We start from the raw sequence: 17,810 nt of genomic DNA on the forward strand, positions 1-17,810 counted from the left end.
CGGGAACAGCGCAAAGGCTTTCTCGCTTTTCCTGCCAAAAAAAACGACGCATGCGCTCTCTGTGCTTCCAGAAAAGAAAAGCTCACATCAACTAAAGTCAACAATAAAGCACGCGCAAGTGCATCTTCGGGAGGGGTAGATGTTAAGTAAGGTTGTATTCCCCGACCTCGATGGACCCCCTTGTCGTTGCCGTCGAGGACCGGGGGATCGTGGATGAAGGTAGTTGCTGGAGGGCTGGATGCGTTGGTGGTGATGCAGAGGCGACCGACAACTCGGAGGGTTAACGAGTTCAACAAAACTTTACTTAAAAAAAAAAAAAAAATCAAACAGTTACATAAAAGACAAGCACGAACTGTAATAAACTGCCGCGCACATCTTACAGACTGCACAGACGCCTCGGCGTCGGTTGGTCCTACCGCGCACGGTAAGGACGGCGACTACCTTGTAGCCGCGAAGACGAAGTCGCTGTCGCGCACGACAGGTAACGCGGCGCACCGCGGGAGCTGAACGTCAGTGGGGTCGCTCACGAGCCCGTTCCAAAACTCAAAGATTTCTCTGTCCGGCCAGGGTCTAAAACAGCGTGCTCGAACCGATTTAGGCCGATCAGGGTTCGACCCATGGTCCCATTGGCTAGAGAAACCAAACTACAACGCCTACACACAACACACTTTCGATTAATCGGGTGAGAGGTCATTGCTCCGGGAGTGAACCATAAGCCAAGCCTTGGTTCTCAGAAGCGGAGTATAAAATACGACTTATGGCTTTCCTATCTGCCACAGACGATGCGCATTCGCGAACGGCGAGAACCACCCAGACATGTCGGCTGGGGCACGTCAATGCCACCGCTAAAGGCCGTTGGCAACAAAGTAAAAAGAAAGACACGCCAGGCATATGCAGAATATATCGGGAACGCCTGGTCTACGGGCGTCACGGAAGGGTTCCGAGACACGACTCCGAGAGCTCTGAAGCACTTTGTCTCCCAGCAAACGGCCTGGTGACCGGTGACATGTTAATGTCTCGGCCGTGGGTTCCCCGGCAAACCTTTACGTCTGGCCTCGCGTCTCAGGGTCAATGGGTAGACGCACGCGGCGCCGAGACAGCAGCCTCTCGTCGGCAAGTTAAGTGTTTTCACGTGGGTTCGAAAACCGGGGTTCCGCATGAAATGCAACGAAGAGGGCGACATGCCCGCGGCCATTTCCCCGATACCGGGAAAAGCTCGTCAACAAGCAGAATTCCAACTTGTAACGGCACGGGACCCCTTGAAACGCGACACTCGACTCCCAAAGCGCCTCCCCATTCCCGACCGAAGCGCCGTCAGGCGGCTAAACAAAACAGAGCGGGGTATGCCGTCCTGTCGGTCGAAAAAAAGTAATTAATAAAGGCGACCACCTCTACAGGAGGGTCAATCCATTCGGATATATATTAGCGTGACGATGAATGGGAGGCGCACGCGTTTCTCCGAAAATCTAAGCGTGTGTTTTGCGGTCGTCACGCTAACCCTGTTCATCACGTCCGAAAAAAAGGCCGAGCGGGATTCCTCGGAGCGCTCTAACGCTTGGACACAGAAAACAAACGCTTATTCTCGATCACGTGGTGCTTAAAACGGCATTCCCGTGGTATCGACGGCGGTTCCACGCTTGAAACTTGCGGTTAGCGTGAGGTTCAGTGTGATAGTTTTTAGAGTGTACTTTCGAAAGTGTCACCAAATCAACACAACATCCGTCACAACACAGACGACATGCAACAAGTGCCACGCAGAAACTCACTTGCAGTTCCGAATTCCTCTGCTATAATTTCTCAGCGGTTGTTCTTAGCGTCATTATCTAGGTAATCTGGCTGCGTCTTGTCATATAAAAAGGGGAAAAGTCGCACAGTTTCAAGGAACCGCTCCGTTGCGGAAGGCATCGGGAAAAATAGTGATAACAGACGACACGAAACAACGCTATATGTATACGTCCTTCCAAACGTGAAAGACGCGCGGAGGACCGGCTTGAGCGTTGCCATGGCATCGCAACGTTACTATCTACGCCACCTCCCATTGGCTCCTCTCTTCTGCGGCTAGGGGCGGCGAGCAGCGGTTGGCTCTGCGGCGCTGTACGTCGCGCCACTGAAGTCGAAAACTGGTTTTGGTCGGCAGCCGACCGCGCCGACCGTCACACCGCAGGCCTCCGCGACTAGTTTTACAGCGGCGGGGTGGTAGCTGTTGTAACGCAAACATTTCAAGCTATCTGTAGGCTTCCTGTAAAGTTTTGTTTTTAGACCCTTCCCACCACAACGACCGTGACGTCAAGAAAGGTAACCTCGGCTCGGGAGCACGTACGCGTATATATATATATATATATATATATATATATATATATATATATACACACTCGGAAACTAAAGAACTCTTAGAGAAGACTGCATGATAATGACAAAATTGTTTTAAAGCACTCAAACATACCCTGAAGGCGTGTCAATTAACCTTCAGAGTAGAAATTCACTACAAACATTAAAGATGATTCGAACTTCAAAAATTTACTGGTACCATTTTGACCGGGAACAATTTGTTCGGGGTCATTTCGACCGGGGTCATTCAACCGGGGCCCAACGGGTTTCATCGGCCATATCCGACGAAGCGCGTGCGTCGATGAAACCTTGTCCACGAAACGTGTTTCCACGAAATGATACGTACCTTCTTGGAACGGGGCTGGTTGGTTAATTCGTCCAGTTCATCGACCTGCCAGTGGCGAAATTCGATATGGTGCGCTCTGAAAGACAACTGTAACGCCCACCGGGAGAAACGCCCACCGGGAGAAAGATTTTGAAACGTCAAACGATACACCAAAGAACGTCTCCGATGTCCGAGGGAACACCGCCCCTCGAAGAGGTTGAATTCGTACGAACCTCAGACTGCACAGAGTCTGTATAGTAGGTTACTCCAGATGAAGGCATACCTGATCTCCATCTTCGCCCTGATTGGCTGGCAGCTTGGATACGCAACGTGTGGTAAGCTATAATCACTTTTTTTCCCCTCAACGACCATGGGTTAGCCCAGGGCGAGTAACGCAGTTTCTATCAGTCGTCCAAACGTACGATAACATCATCTCATATCGCAGCTGCAGTGATACCATACGAGCGCATTTGATGAGCATTCTCTAAATTATGATTACACTTAGCTTCGAAAGGGAGTAATTCATTACAATTGCAGTTAGTACTGCCCAAAAGGTTGATGATAGAAGCTACGCGTCTGATGCAGAAAGGAATGATACCACTTTCTAATTGCTTCCCTAGTTCAATAACATTTCTGACAAAGCTTTTTTTTCTTGGGGAGGGGAGGGGGGGGGGGGGGGGGTTGGATTAAAATTTGCCTGCTTGTGCGTTTTTGGGCATCTGTCGTGTGCTGCGACCTTGCTCTCAGTTGTTTAGCTAAACGCGTGTGATTGCGCCAGAACAATAGACCGCAAAAAGAGGGAGGAGGAGGGACAGGTGAGTGGGAACGACCTAGGGACCTTAAAACGATCTTGAATGCAGCGCCACACAAACAACAATCATACGACAAACTTTTTTTTTATAGGGGGCGATATTTATGCCGGGAAAACGAGGTGAAAAAAACTGCTTCCTTTATACTATTTTTTACGGCTCACCCATCGATATAATTATTATCAGAGATATTGGAACAACCTACTAAAATAAAATTTCCAATCTGACAGTGATACTGGCTAATTCATTCAGCCCCCCCCCCCCCCCCCCCCCCCCCCCCAAAAAAAAAAAAAAAATACACCACACACATTTTGTTGTTAAGTTGCCCATTTGTGGTTCCCAAATTAGATGGAGTAGAATTGAAATGCAAACAGCAACAAAACACACTTGTACTTGACGTTCACTTTTTTGTTTCCCCTTTTCAGACGAGGCAGTACGAGAAGAGTATGTAGCGCAGATTCAACATATTCGTTCCAAGCTGTTTGATCAGTCCAGATACGACTCCAGCCAGCGCACCGTTAACAATGGCTCCGAGACTACCAACGTCACCGTCAATATAATCGACGTGTCGTACGTGGTGGGTCTGTGTTGACGTAATGCCAAAGGAGTCGACTGACAGTGCTTCGTCGGATTAATTAAGCTAAAGTAATATTTTTGTTTATGCAGAACCTGGAAGATGATTGGCTCACCATCGCTCTGTACCTCTGCATTGTAAGTACGTCATACCGAATTTGTGCGGCGTACAAAACATTTATTGTTATACCGATTTCTTTTTTCCCCTGGGTGTTGTGTCTGTTATTATCGGGATTTACTGCTATAACGTGAAAGAGGGTTGTTCTTATGTCTACTAGATCATAACCAATGCGACTCCTTGGGGGGCAATTGAGCGTGTGACTGATGTGCACGTGTGTTTTCCCGTTCCTGACATCCCCCCCTTCCCCACCTATTATTTATTCCTTATCTTGCCTTTTCTTTTTTCCTTTTGTTTTCTGCGGAGGATCTGCGGGCTCCCTTTATGGGCGTACCGACTGACCGCAGCCTCCTTCCAGAAATAAATACATTTATTTTTACCACTAGATGTTAGTGAGTGCTGTCACAAAGAGGAAGAAAAAAGGGGGGGGGGGGGTGCGAGCCTGTGTCGCAAAATGTGTGAACCAATTGCGCATGCGCGTCCTACTGCATACAGAACTGGCAGGATGACGCCCTGGTGTGGGACAAAGAAGACAATGGTGGCGTGGAGTACATAATCGTCTCTCAGAGCGAAGCCTGGTTCCCGGACGTCACACCCATCAACGCGTACGTAAAAACTTCAACACCACTAACTCGAGCAACAAAGAAAGAACAAATTAGAGGGGGGGGGGGGGGGGGGGGTAGCATTAAATTTGAATATTCCTAAGATTATTCCACTGTGAGTACAACGAAACACAGTTCACCGGCGCGATCACCTGTTGCCTGATTCACACAGTGCGTGTTTACTCGCGACTTTGCAGTTGCGACGTCGCTTGTGCGGGAAAAATACTTTTCTGCGAAAAAGCAAAATCGCACCATGTAAATCAGGCTTTGCTTCGGCAAAAGTCCGAATCGCGCGAAAACGAACCATCGCCAAGACTTGTATTCGCCTCCAGAACCTAGGTAAGGGTCTAGACTCTAGGACATTTCGGTGTAGTGCGTTTCGGTGTAGGACGTTTCGGTGCGGACTTTCCGGCGCAAGCACTTTCCGGTGTACGGCTTTTCGGTGCACGGGCATTTCCGTGCACGTTCAATCAAAATCACGAGTTTTTTTTAGTTTTCTCTAAACGTAATAAGCAACGTTTTAGGAGCCAAGCTCCTTAGGGTGTAGCCTTGTCCGTCCGGCATCCGTGCTCACATCGATCTTGGTGGTGCTCGTGCTCGTGAGCTCACGTGCTCACGTGCTCGTGTAGAACAAAAAAAAAAAAATAAAAACTGATAAAAAAATGTTTGCGTAGTCGACAGGATTCGAATTTGTGCGAACAAACCCCAATGGATTTCTAGTCCATCGCCTTAACTACTCGGCCATGACTGCGGGACGAGTACGGGGGCTCTGAGATGTGGTAGTGACTTGAGAACTGGGGATATTATGGATGAAAGTTGCATGTAGCCGCTCAACGTCTATACAGGAGAGGGCGCTGCGGTCAAATGCGCATATAATTGCGTTAAACTTTGCAGGCATTGGCTCAATGTATATAGACAAGAGGGCGCTGCGGTCAAATGGTCAAATGCGTGTATAACCACGTTCCATACCACACATTCTCTTCCTGACATGGATGCAAACAAACGAAAGGCTCGGCATGCTGCGGCTCACCGTCTACGCAGACAAGCACCACCAGAGCTTCGCCCCAATCGCCATCATTCACTACGTGGAGGTGCGGTTATTGTTTTTTAGCTAGAAATTAATTTTTTTTTCTCACTTTATAGTTTTGTAGACTTGGTCGCCCATTTACTCACACAGTACCATCCTGCGTGCAAATTGGAGACGTTGGACGTTATGGTTCGTTTGTCGGCGTATTTTTCCAACGTATACGCACTACACCCATCACATCGTGTTTACGCGTTGGTTTGATAGAGGCGTTCTTGGCGTCTTCTGTAAAGGTATTGGCTTTATTATTGGTAATTCTTGTAGGAAAGGCCCTTGCAGCAAGAAGCAGGGGAATGTTGAAAATTACCCGAGTAAAAGCTAAGAAATTTCGCTGAACTTTGATACCTTCTTCCTGTGTCTTTTTTCTCCCACAAAGTTTCCCGTCTTTTACCACAGTCTCAGTTTATTTTCAACATGATCAACGTCCACCAGCTCGCCTGCACACTCACGTTTTTTTCGTAAAGCTGGAGAAGTTGCTCATGTGTGATAGCTCAGAACAATTTGGAATATCTTCACAGGTGCGTCCACCGCAAAATCGTATAACATCGATTGTCTAGAAGACCTGACAGGAGAAATTAAAGTTCTTCGTATCCGTCACGCGTGGCAAGGTTTGTAATATAAATCAAGACATAAAACACATCAAAATTATCCGAGACTGTGCTAAAAGATGGGAAACGTCGTGGAAGAAGGACACGAGAAGAAGGACGTCTCAAAGTTCCACGAAGCTTCTCATCTGTTACCACAGTGTCGGGTAAGGTTCAACCTCCTTAAGCTTCTTGCTGTTGGGGCCTTTACTACGCAGGATTACCAATAATAATGTCAATAGCGTCACAGGAGACGCCGAGAACGCCTGTATCGACCCGACGCGTAAAAACGCGTAAACACGTCTAGTGCGTACGTTGGAAAAGAGACACTGGCAAACGAAATATAGCGTCCAACGACTCCCGTCCTCCCGCAGGTTGGTGCTGCGCCTAACAGTGTCACTTAGGACGTATATCGTTCAGTGAAAGTAAATGGATGACCAAGTCTACAAAATTAGAAAGGACATAACAAAACAATTTTGGGGGCTAAAATAGTGCTTATTACTTTTAAAGATGGCAAAAAAAAAAAAAAACGCGATTTCGATTGACCGTGCACCGAAATGTCCGTGCAGCGAAAAGTCCGTGCACCGAAATGTCCGTGCACCGAAAACTCTCACACCGAAAAGTCCGTGCAACGAAATGTCCGTGCACCGAAAAGTACGAGCACCGAAAAGACCGCACAAAGTCTCACACCGAAAAGTCTCTGCACCGAAATGTCCGTGCACCGAAAAGTCCTTGCACCGAAAAGTTTATGCAACGAAAAGACCGCACAGAAAGGCCCAACACCGAAACGTCCTACGCCGAAATGTCCGGATCCCACCAAGGGGTCCTCAAAAAGCGAGGATTACTTGCATTTCTTTCCGCTTCTTCCGCGAAGCTTTGGTTTTTCTTTCCAAGGACAAATCAAAGCCTAATTTTTTTGGTTTCCACCGGCCTCGAGAAAGCCAACTCTGGGTTAATTGTCGGGGTTTATCGGCATTTACCGACAACACAGAACCGGTGATAAGTTGGACGTGAACATCGCCATATACTATATGTGTACATGTTACAGATGGGTTGATTCCAGCTGCCGCAGTTTGACGCATGACATTTGTCCTGATCCTCAGGAATTTCGCCCACATCGAGTGAGACAACACGCCTTCCCGCAGGAACTCCAACGATTACGTCTTGGCACGCGACACAGCGTACCTAGACCACAACGGCAGCCTTTGGGACTGTCACCCGGCTCGGATCAAAGTTCCCTGCGTCATGGACCTAGCCCACTATCCACACGACCGCCACGTGTGCAGTGTCCGCTTCTCTTCTTCGACCTACCTGGAGAGCGAGGTCAGGACCATCGGGTTCAGGTTCTACCTTCCTGAGGAGTTTAGTTCAGAGTGGGATGCGAAGGCCCTGGAGCCATCGCATGGGGTCGCCCTCAACAGGAGCTACGCGGACATGGTCATCGAGATGAGGAGACGGGCCAGCCACCATCTGTACACGGTCACTCTTCCGTGGGTTGCTGCTGTCGTCCTGATGCTTCTGGGCTTCTGGATGTCCGTCGACTCGGACCGCAGACTGTGGCTGGCCTGCGTCAACTTGTTCTTACTCGCGGTGATGCTCGGCAGAATGGGCACGCTACTCGACAGATCAGCGACCGTTCCGAAAATCGGTAAGTTAGTTTTCGATGGCCAAAACGAAAGTTTTCGATGGCCAAGGCGAATGGTATGGGGAGGTCACGGTGGGAGCCGGATGGATCTAACAACTATAATGTGCAGATGGATGATTTTTTTTTCTTATACCCGCGCGGAAAAAGTCATTTCCGGTTTTCTGCAAGCAGTTCAGGATCGCAGTCTGTTCTCGCAACCTTACGGCTTAAAAACGCTGTCCACTGAGCACTTCTTTTTTATTGTCCACCCACCGTGTAGGTTGAGCCTTTAGGCGACATGCCACTTGAGTTGTTTTATTAATTCCTTATGAAATCTGATGTCCTAAGCTGGTTGCATACAATTTGAGATAACTTTTCTCTGCAGGTGTATGGAAATGTTAATCAGAAGTTTCGATAAGTGTCGCTCATGGGCGGATATGTCGAGAAGTGAAGGATGTACTTTTAAAGGAGCATACATGACGTTAATATATTTGTTTAGTTTTTTTTTTTTTTATAAGCGTAACTTACATTCCGTTTACACCCTTGCATTATGGCATCATTACATTCAGAAAAGTTATGACGCAGTTCATTAATAGCGAAGTTCATTCGCTAACGATTGAACTGTTTTGTAAAGTATCTCGAAAACGTTCCACGAAAGTGCTATTTGTGGGGTTGCCAGAGGAATACTGAACCAAACATTTCAGTGTCCATAATAAGTGGCGCACGATATTTCCATCAGCCGCCAATATGCGCGAGCACATATAACGAAATTGACGTCATAGTCCCCCATTCACGCTTAAAAAAAAACTGACACCCCCAGAATTGTATTTTTTGTTGTAGTTTTTTTTTTTTTTTTTTTTTTTTTTTTTTTTGTCTAAAACGATGCAAATTGTAGTCGTAGACACGGGGAAAAATATACCGCAAAGCGAAAAGAAAGAAAACTTTTTAGGCTCGCGCGCGCCTTTTTATTTTTGGCGTTTTTCGCTCCCGGTCCTCACCTCCTCGCTTCTTTCGATTTGTGACGTCAAATATTATGAAATTTAGAAGCTTTGTAAGCGCCATTTCTATAACATTTATTGACGGCATTCGTAAAACATGTTTTTCAACGCAATTACGAACGCACTACGGCTCTTCTTTTTGAAATACCGAAAATCAGAGTCCGGTGTTTTGTCACCTACTGACTTTTTACCCTCCCCCGGAAAACATGGCGGCCCTCGACGCATGTAGCAGAGGATGACCGGTGAGTCGGGGATTCGGACGAAATGGTCTTTTTTAGGTGCCCGACGACTTCTCAGACTTCGAAAAGGAAAGCGTCATACGGTCAAAACAACTGGGTTTGGTGTCTGCATGGTAGTTTCGGTTGTGACTCTACCGGGGCAACCTTTCACGCAGAACCGGCGCGACGTGGTCCCTCACGTCGCTCACAAAGGTCCACTGCGCGTTCTCTTCGACCTCACACCGTTTCAAGGAATTTCAAATCGCCTGAAAGGGCCCTAAAATAACTTCAAACTAGGGAGGCTCAAGTGAGGGTGGGTGCAACTGCTAGATCGGCGATCACGGGACATGGACGCCATCTAATTGCTAAATTTTGCTGGGAGTCTATGGGGCAAAGGGTCGTTTTCTTTCTTAACTCCGCTCATAAGAGCCCATTAAGGTGCTTGAATAATTTACACAAGGTATAAATGATTACTTTTCCATAGCCACCAGTTTTGTTGCGATAGGTTAAGTATTTTTTTAACGCGAAAAATGGTAAATTCCGCCATCTTGGACGTTGCTGCTTGTCTGGCAACTTTGCTTTCTCCGCTCGACGTTTGCAATTCTCGGAGCGAGAAGGAAGCGAGAGAGGCTGCGCCAAGGCGTTCGTTGCTTGCAATGGGAGGTGAGAGGAGGAAAGGCGCATGGAGCAACAGAGTTGCAACAGAGCGGGCGCCTGCTCTTGTGCAGGCAACACTGGCGCATATCCTCTCTCGAATCCTCTCCCTCAGGCGCCGCCATTAAATTGCAAACGCTCTCCAGGTTTTGAGTTGCGCCCACCCTCACTACAGCCTCCCTATTTCAAACTCGAAAGTCAAGCGTCGCTAAGCGTCGCCTGCTCGCAGCGACAGGCGTCACGCACGGAGGAAACCGATTGTTCGCTAGACGCCGGCGAACACGACACTTCGAGTGGCGGCGGTTCGGAGGCGTCGGAGAAATACGACTCGCAAGACGGCTCAATATTTGACGTCACTCGACTGGCGCGGATCGCGCGGGAATTTTGAATTCGGCATTTGGAAGTTTGTTTCCTTAGTTCACAAATGTTGAATTCCCAAGTTTCGAATTGGATGGTAATGTCTAGGCATCGTTTTCAATCGTTTCGGATAATAAAAGAAATATAATTTTAACGTGTCATTGCCCCTTTAAGATGACAGTGAAATGTATGGGCTCCGGGCAAACGAAGAATAAAGACAGGCTTTTCATCTCTACAAGTGAAAGCTACGTGATATTTATACCAATCAGAAGCGTATACATTTGACACCAGACCCTGCTTTGAAGATAAAAAAAAAGTGTGCCTTTATTATTCTTTTCCCCGGAGCCCACACATTTCATTGCCATCTTAAGCGTGAATGGTGGACTATGACGTCAATTTCGTTCCGTGTGCTCGTGCACACCGGCGGCTGCTGGCTCCTGGAAACATTGTGCGCCACTTATTATGGGCACTGAAATGTTTGGTTCAGCATCCCTTTAAGGGCTTTGTTTATTATTACTATAGATTAAAGAAGAGTGTTTTTAAAACTGCTAGTCATGAAACAAAAAAAAAAAATTAATTTGTACAAATAGTATGGTGAACAATGGCCGATCGGATCAACAGTCCAAACGCAAACCCGGAATATGAATATATATATCAGATTCAAGGAACCATTACTGGAGGGTTGAACCATTTAAAATATTTTTATTGCAGTATTTTTCTTGGGTAACGCCGTGGTCATCCAGGCGATGGTCGCCATCTTTGCCATCTTCATCCTCAACATGGCGTCGTCACCAGTCAAGATACCCGAACGTATTGTCCAGTTCTTGACCGGTCCGACAGGCGGTCTGCTCTGCTTAGACGAAGACTGCCTGTGGACCTATCAACCACAACCGCGGTCAGAAGATGAAGTTTTCCCTAGAAGACGGGTCGAAGGCGGAAATAAGCGTAACTGGTTACTTTTGGCTCAAGCACTCGACCGACTATTCTTCGGTGTTATCGCCATTGTGACTCTGGGCCTCATGCCCTGGTGAATTTCTTGTGCGGGGACAGCAATGTTTGTATAAACTTGCTACTGTCATAAATTTAGAAGACTACCACGCGTTCATAAATATATTTTCACAACAAAAAAAATCTACTGTTGCAAAGAAATTTGTCTGCCTGCTTTGTTTTGACTTTGGGAAACTTTCAGATTTTCCAATTCACAAATACTGCGAATTTCACGTATTCGATTTTGCGCTTGTCTCTATGTTGCGCGGTGTCATTTGTTCTGCCTAATAATTCTGCCAGGACGTGCGACGGTGCGAGCACGTGTCTTACTATGAAAACGCATAATTCGACGTTTGGATTGGACGCCTCTCACTACCGCCCACAAGCGGATCAAGCGCATATCCGCACGCTATATAGGTCTGAACATTGGTAGCGCACTTTCGTTCTCGCGTTAGGTCCTGCCTTTCGGCATATCAGTCATCGAGCATACGAGGTACCCCGCCCAAAACTACTACTACACGGCAAGTCGCGTGTCTAAGAATTTTAGGGTAGCGTCTTACACATCTATCACCTTATGTGGAACGATCGTTTGGCCCGTACAGTATGCAGGCTGTGAAAAGAAGAAACTTCAGGCAGTAGTGAGAACACGAATGCGTAAAGCCAGGGTCCACACTGCTCATACATCATACAAACGACAGTCTGCAAACACGACTCACCGCAATATCCGTGGTTCGAAGCCCGCTTTCCAAACTTTAGAGCGCAGCTCAAAGGCGCCCGTCGGCGTCGCCGTCGGCGTAACCGCGCGGTGGATTATAGGACGCGTGACGTCACTGATGACGTCACCGATATTCGCCACGTCATCGTCACTGATGACGTCATCGGCATTCGCATCGGCATCGTCACTGATGACGTCACTAGTGATGATCACGTCATCGTCACGTAACCTCATAGCGGTCACGTGACCCCCGTGAGGTCACGTGACCCTCGTGAGGCGACGGCGACGCCGCTCGGAGGGAGGATTAGCAGACAGGATGAGGAGGTGAGGAGCAGGAAGGAGAGTATACCTTCCCCTCAGTACCCTTCCCCTCCTCCTCCTCAAGAGCTGCGCTCTAATTCGGCGTTACAGAAAGTTGTAAACGGTTTTAATTTTAATTTTTTTTCCTTCAACTCATTGCTATGCGACATTCAAAGCAGGAATCTCGCGGTTACTCGCGTTCAAACCTGTATGGAGACTGTCTTCTGTATTATTATTATTCGTTATTTATACATACTGCTGGCCTGCGGGAGGTGGCAGAAAGAAACAACATTTAACAAAACTATACAAATCATACCTCCAATAAAAACTTTGAGCAATACCATATTTACAAAATTGGATGATGTATAAGCAACAGGACCCTCAGTGTCCATAATCAGTGGCGTACGATCTTTCCACGTGCCAGCAGCCGCCGGTGTGCTCGAGCACACGCAACGAAAAGGACGCCATAGTTCCCCCTTCACGCTTCAAGGGCAACTCCGCTCAATTCCGAAAAATTTAGGCTTACATGTGATTCCATTTCACAAAGCACTACTAAACAGCTCTACGTCTTCGGATTCGCGAAATGTGGAATATTATTTGTGTAATCTTAATTTAAACACCAGCAGATACCGAAACCGAAACTTCGGTTGCGTCAGGCAACATTGGTCTCGTGTCGTCAGAGTCATGGCCACGTCACGTCGAACCACGTGGTCTTGTGACGTTCGTGGGGGCGAGGTACAGGACACGCGACGCGGGTAGCTCGCTTCGCATGGCGTGGACGGTGATGGTCTGGGGGGGAGGAAGGAGGAGAGAAGACGAAAGAGGAGAGAAGGGAGTGGAGAAACAGACTGATAAGCGCGCAGGGTTGTTGTTGTAAGCGTTGAAATGAAATTGTGGATAGAAAATAGAGTCAATATTGTACGCGCACGAGGCTCATTTGTCACTGACTCTTGGGGTAGGGTGAGGGGAGAGTAGTGGGGGTGAGTGGGGTAAGGATAGAGATAGAAAAGGGGTCGGGCGTCAGGAACGCTGTCTCACCGTCTCGCCAGACAGCGCGCAGGGCAGCGCAAACTAGCGCGTCCGCGTTGCGGTGATCACGTGGACGCCGTTCAGCCAACACCGGGAGGAGAAACTCATGACGTCATCGTTCAATTTCGCTCTGAGAAGTAAAAACGAACACGACGTGAGAATGACGTAGACACGAGTCTGACGTAGTGGCTAAACGTTGGCCGCTCCAGCTCCGTCGCATTGACTGCGCTGACGATTGCGCCTCACGTCGCAGGCTAGAGTTGGCAGACTTCGGCTGCTTGGCTCATTTGAAAGTTTGTTGGCCAGTTTATTAAATATATAGACAGAATTTGATTGTAATATTTGACATGGGGTCTTCCTATATGACACTGAAGAGGACTGCATAGTGCTCTAAATATAACAAAAAAAAAAATGAAGCGGAGTTGCCCTTTAAGATGACAGTGAAATGTGTGGACTCCGGGGAAAAGGAGATTACAGACAGGCTTTTCATCTCCACAGTGGGGTCTGGTGTAAAAGGTAGGCGATCAATTCGTCTAGCTTGCGCGTATAGCTTTGACTTGCGGGTGTAAAACGCCTGTCTTTATTCTCCTTTTTCACGGGTACGATACTTTTCACTGTCACCTTAAGGCCTATCACGACAATTTCGTTGCTTTTCTCGCACAGACCGGCGACTGCTAGCTCGTGGAAAGATCGTACGCCACTCATTAAGGACAGTAAAACGTTTGGTTCAGTATCCATTTAACGGTTTCAACAGAAAACATGACCACCACCGACGCATGCCAAGTTTTCCCCCGCACCAGCTTTGCCATCCGCTTTGCATGCCCTCCTATGGGGCGTGAGATCATTCCCGCTAAAGGTCAGATGAGTTCGCGTTCTTTTCCGGAACGGCCCTTAACCGGTCGGAGCCAACATAGCTAAAGCAATAGGTAGCACCGTTATCAAAAAAACAAAAAGAAACGTGCTTAGCAGAAGTAGAAGATAAAGAAGAAGAAGAAGAAGCATCTGGCACTGCCATCAGAACCGGCGCAACCAGGACAATGAACTATGGTTTGTACTTTCATGTTTCTATCTTGCCGGTACCGGAGGGGCAACGCCGCAAATTTAATCACTCTTTTCGCAGTGTACTTTCTGAGTTGAATGTCCGCCTGTTGTAGGTCTCCACAAAATATTCTGTATTCGCGAGGGCTATTTGGGCAGCCATATTCGGCGTCTTGATCACAAGCGGGATAAAAGCGAACCCTTTTTCAGCGTCACACATCTGGAGCTCTATTGCAGCAATAAGGCAATAGAAAAAGAATCAGTCAAGGAAAGAAATTGCACGCTTCTCTTTGCCTGGGAGCAATTTAATTGATCGCCGTGCAGAAAAATGACTCCCGCGTAGCGTTGCGAAGTCACAATATCGAACAATCCCTGCCTTGTAGAGTTCCCGTCTGTCCCGGATTTTGTGGGACTGCACCTAGTTTTCATACAGAGTCCCGAGTGCCTATTTGGCCTAGTCCGAACAAAGTTATGACCCGGATTTGTGAAATTATGGCCCCATTAAAGTCAAGATGCTCGACAGAGAGCGACGTCGGCGAGGCAGTGACGCGAGGCGCTAGCTGTATGACCACCCGTCCCACGATTCGCGGAGCTGTCCCCCATTGAAAGCTCATGTCCCGTGTCCCGCGAGAAATGCCAAATTCTTCAAAATGTCCCGCATTTTAGACTTTTGTAAAATTCACAATGAAGTCGTGGCGCTGCCGAACAACGGGGCACGGGGAAGCGCGGGTCGCAGGTAATCGTGTGAATCTCAATGGTACGCCATTTTCTATCCAAGCATTGCGTGAAGTGACCGTCGTTCTTGCAGGAGATCCGACGCGCGTGTGCCGTTGTGCCTCTCCTTCTGGTGGAAAAAATATTTCAAGAGAAAATTGCTCGCCTAAAGATTAAACAGAAATTATTCTAATTATTTCCGAATTCTGTCAACGCAAAAAAGTTTCAGTAAAAAGATATTTTTTTAAGTGAAGATGGTTACGCAAGGCAAAAATCCTGCAACTCACAAAGGTCGAAAAAACAAAATCGCAGGGCTCTAAATTTGTGCAGGAACATGTTGGTAAAAGAATGCATCGGCAGGAAACAATAAACCAAAAAAGATTTGCTGTTTCTTTCCTTTTTATTCGTTGAGTTCTGCTGCATTGAATTTTTGTTTTCAACTTAGACACATTTAGTAACATATTTGGCATTAAATTAAATTAAAATATATTTTTTAGTTGCCTCAGTTGTGAAAACTCTAATAATAATTTATAGTGCTGCGCCTTTCGGCCAGCACTACAGTCTGGACCAGCTCATATTGCCGCTGACTGTACAAAGTGTTTCGTGATAAAATTTGTTATTGGGGACTTAATATATCGTCACCAGAGCTTCCTGGGATACGCTCCAAGAGCATAAAATTTTAAACGGGTCTCTATGCACGAATACCTAATTACACGCTGGAGGTGCGTAGTAAATTTGGGACACGATGGCAGTTGACCTGTCTGTTCTCGTTTTTATGTCCAGGGGTGTACATTTTTTAATATATATTTTACTCTTGGTGTTACCAGCCGCCTTCTCTTTACAGGTACCGGTTACGAAAGCACCCCCCGGTAGGTGACGTCCTGCTTGGCTGTGGAAGTTTAAACACTGGCTAGGTGGCGCAAGCCGCTGCCTAATTCAAGGGGTTTCGCCGCATTCATCCACCCATTCATCTATCTACCAATTTCCCTCAATCACCCTCTGTCAACGGTTGGCCAATTGACCCCGTAAGTGATGACGTCACAACATGGCGCTCCGCTCCAAACAAACTGTTGCTAGGGCCGTTGTTATGGACAAATGCATAGGGGCTCGACGGGAGGTTAAAAATTGTCTGATAAAAAAGTAAATATTTTGTTTTAAGCATTGTGACTTGTCACGATCTAATCATTAAGACTTTTTTTTATCGTCTCAGTACCATAAAGCGATGAAAAAAGCCCGTAGTAAAGTTTCACAACTGGATTTGCCTTGCTAGCAGACGACACAATGGCTTCGCGGGTTCAACGTGGTTCTTTCGGAGGGAGTACACGACCGCGTTGAATGAGGTTGGTGTCGATCGACGAAACTTCTATCCTCGGGGTCAACTTTCTGTGGGATCTCGGACCTCAAGGTCAACTTTCTGTGGGATCTCGGAAGCAATGAGTGCCCGCCTTACTGAAAAAAAACAGTATAAACTGGATTATGGAACAGAAAATATAGCTGGGTTTCAGGTTTCCAGCAAGAAATTCAATTAGATTCCTTGCTGGCATTTGCCGTCGAAAATATTTCAGAAACAGCCGATTCTCGGCAAACGTCTGTCGTGGTAAGTGTGAAATCTAGGCTTCCTTTATCTATTATTTGTAAAGGTTTCAATTCCACGTCCGACTTTAAACCGATCGTTCTTTCGGAGCGGAATCCAGTCCCATGTATTTGTCCATAACAACGCCCCTAGCAACGGTTTGTTTGGAGCGGTGACGTCACACTTACGGGGTCAGTGGTTTTGTCATGGAGGTATAGGAAGCTTCTGAAGGCGACATAACACACCCCCAACGAAAGTCAAAAGATGCTATTGGACGGATTTGCGCACCCTTGGACGCTATTGGGCGTCCTTGGCACCCTTGAAAGCATTCCCACCGAACGCGACTTTTACTTGGGATTTCCTCGCTTGCTCGCTTGAGTCGGTGTATGTTTCACCTGCTCTTATTCCTCTCTCCATGGGTATTGTGGGCTAGAAGGGGAGGCGTGGCGATCCCCTGCTCTTCCCAGCGGCCGAGAGCGGGTCCCACATTTCATGGAGGGTGGAAGCAGTTCCGTAATACGTAGCCCTAACGTCGTAAAACGGGCTAGTTGGTTACACATTACACAAATAAAGGTAGCGGTACCTTTATTACATCGCACAAATAATGGTACTGTCTGCGCGTTATTCTACCTGTCCTCGTGTTTTGCGCTACCTCTATTTGTGTACTCTATAATAGCAAAAGCCAGTTAATTCTTTAAAAGTCGACAATCAATGAAACAAAGGTGGTCCCATTTACGACCGAATAATTCATCCAGAGCAGTGGTTCTCAACCACTGATGTTTCGGGGATCCCTTCGTAATCGGCAGAAGTGATGGGCGACCCAATTCACCGTGGCAAAAGAAAAGGGGGAAGGGGGGGGGGGGGGGCGGGGCGATTACAATGACAGGATATGGTAGATAAAGAAAATTAAATGCATGCAAAACCAATTTAAAGTTCTGTAGCGGAGAGTAATGAACTCTCCTCGCTTGGTGAACGATGTCTGGCTTGTCTAGCCTTGTTGGACAGTCAGCATCAATTTAAAAAAAAAAAAAAAATATATTGCTCGGATTGATTGACGGTCGAGCGATTATGGTACCTCAAGAAGGCCTTTAGAGACCCCAAAGGGTCCCCGGACCCCGGTTTTGAGAACCACTGGTTTGCACATTGTAATAAAATGCTCAATCCGACCGTTCTTATTAGC

The 17,810-nt window shown here is 47.2% G+C and overlaps 1 protein-coding gene across 1 annotated transcript; it reads left to right on the forward strand.

The window, feature by feature from the left end:
- Positions 1-2,924: 2,924 nt before the first annotated feature.
- On the forward strand, positions 2,925-11,305 carry LOC115327533 (neuronal acetylcholine receptor subunit alpha-9-II). Its single transcript, XM_040214161.1, has 6 exons — positions 2,925-2,988; positions 3,888-4,039; positions 4,129-4,173; positions 4,649-4,758; positions 7,569-8,071; positions 10,986-11,305. Exons 1-6 carry the CDS (start codon positions 2,925-2,927, stop codon positions 11,303-11,305), a joined length of 1,194 nt encoding a protein of 397 aa, XP_040070095.1.
- Positions 11,306-17,810: the final 6,505 nt, after the last annotated feature.

This window comes from Ixodes scapularis, unplaced genomic scaffold, assembly GCF_016920785.2.
Source record: "Ixodes scapularis isolate PalLabHiFi unplaced genomic scaffold, ASM1692078v2 PGA_scaffold12__126_contigs__length_90152505, whole genome shotgun sequence".
In the NCBI taxonomy this organism is placed as follows: Eukaryota; Metazoa; Arthropoda; class Arachnida; order Ixodida; family Ixodidae; genus Ixodes; species Ixodes scapularis.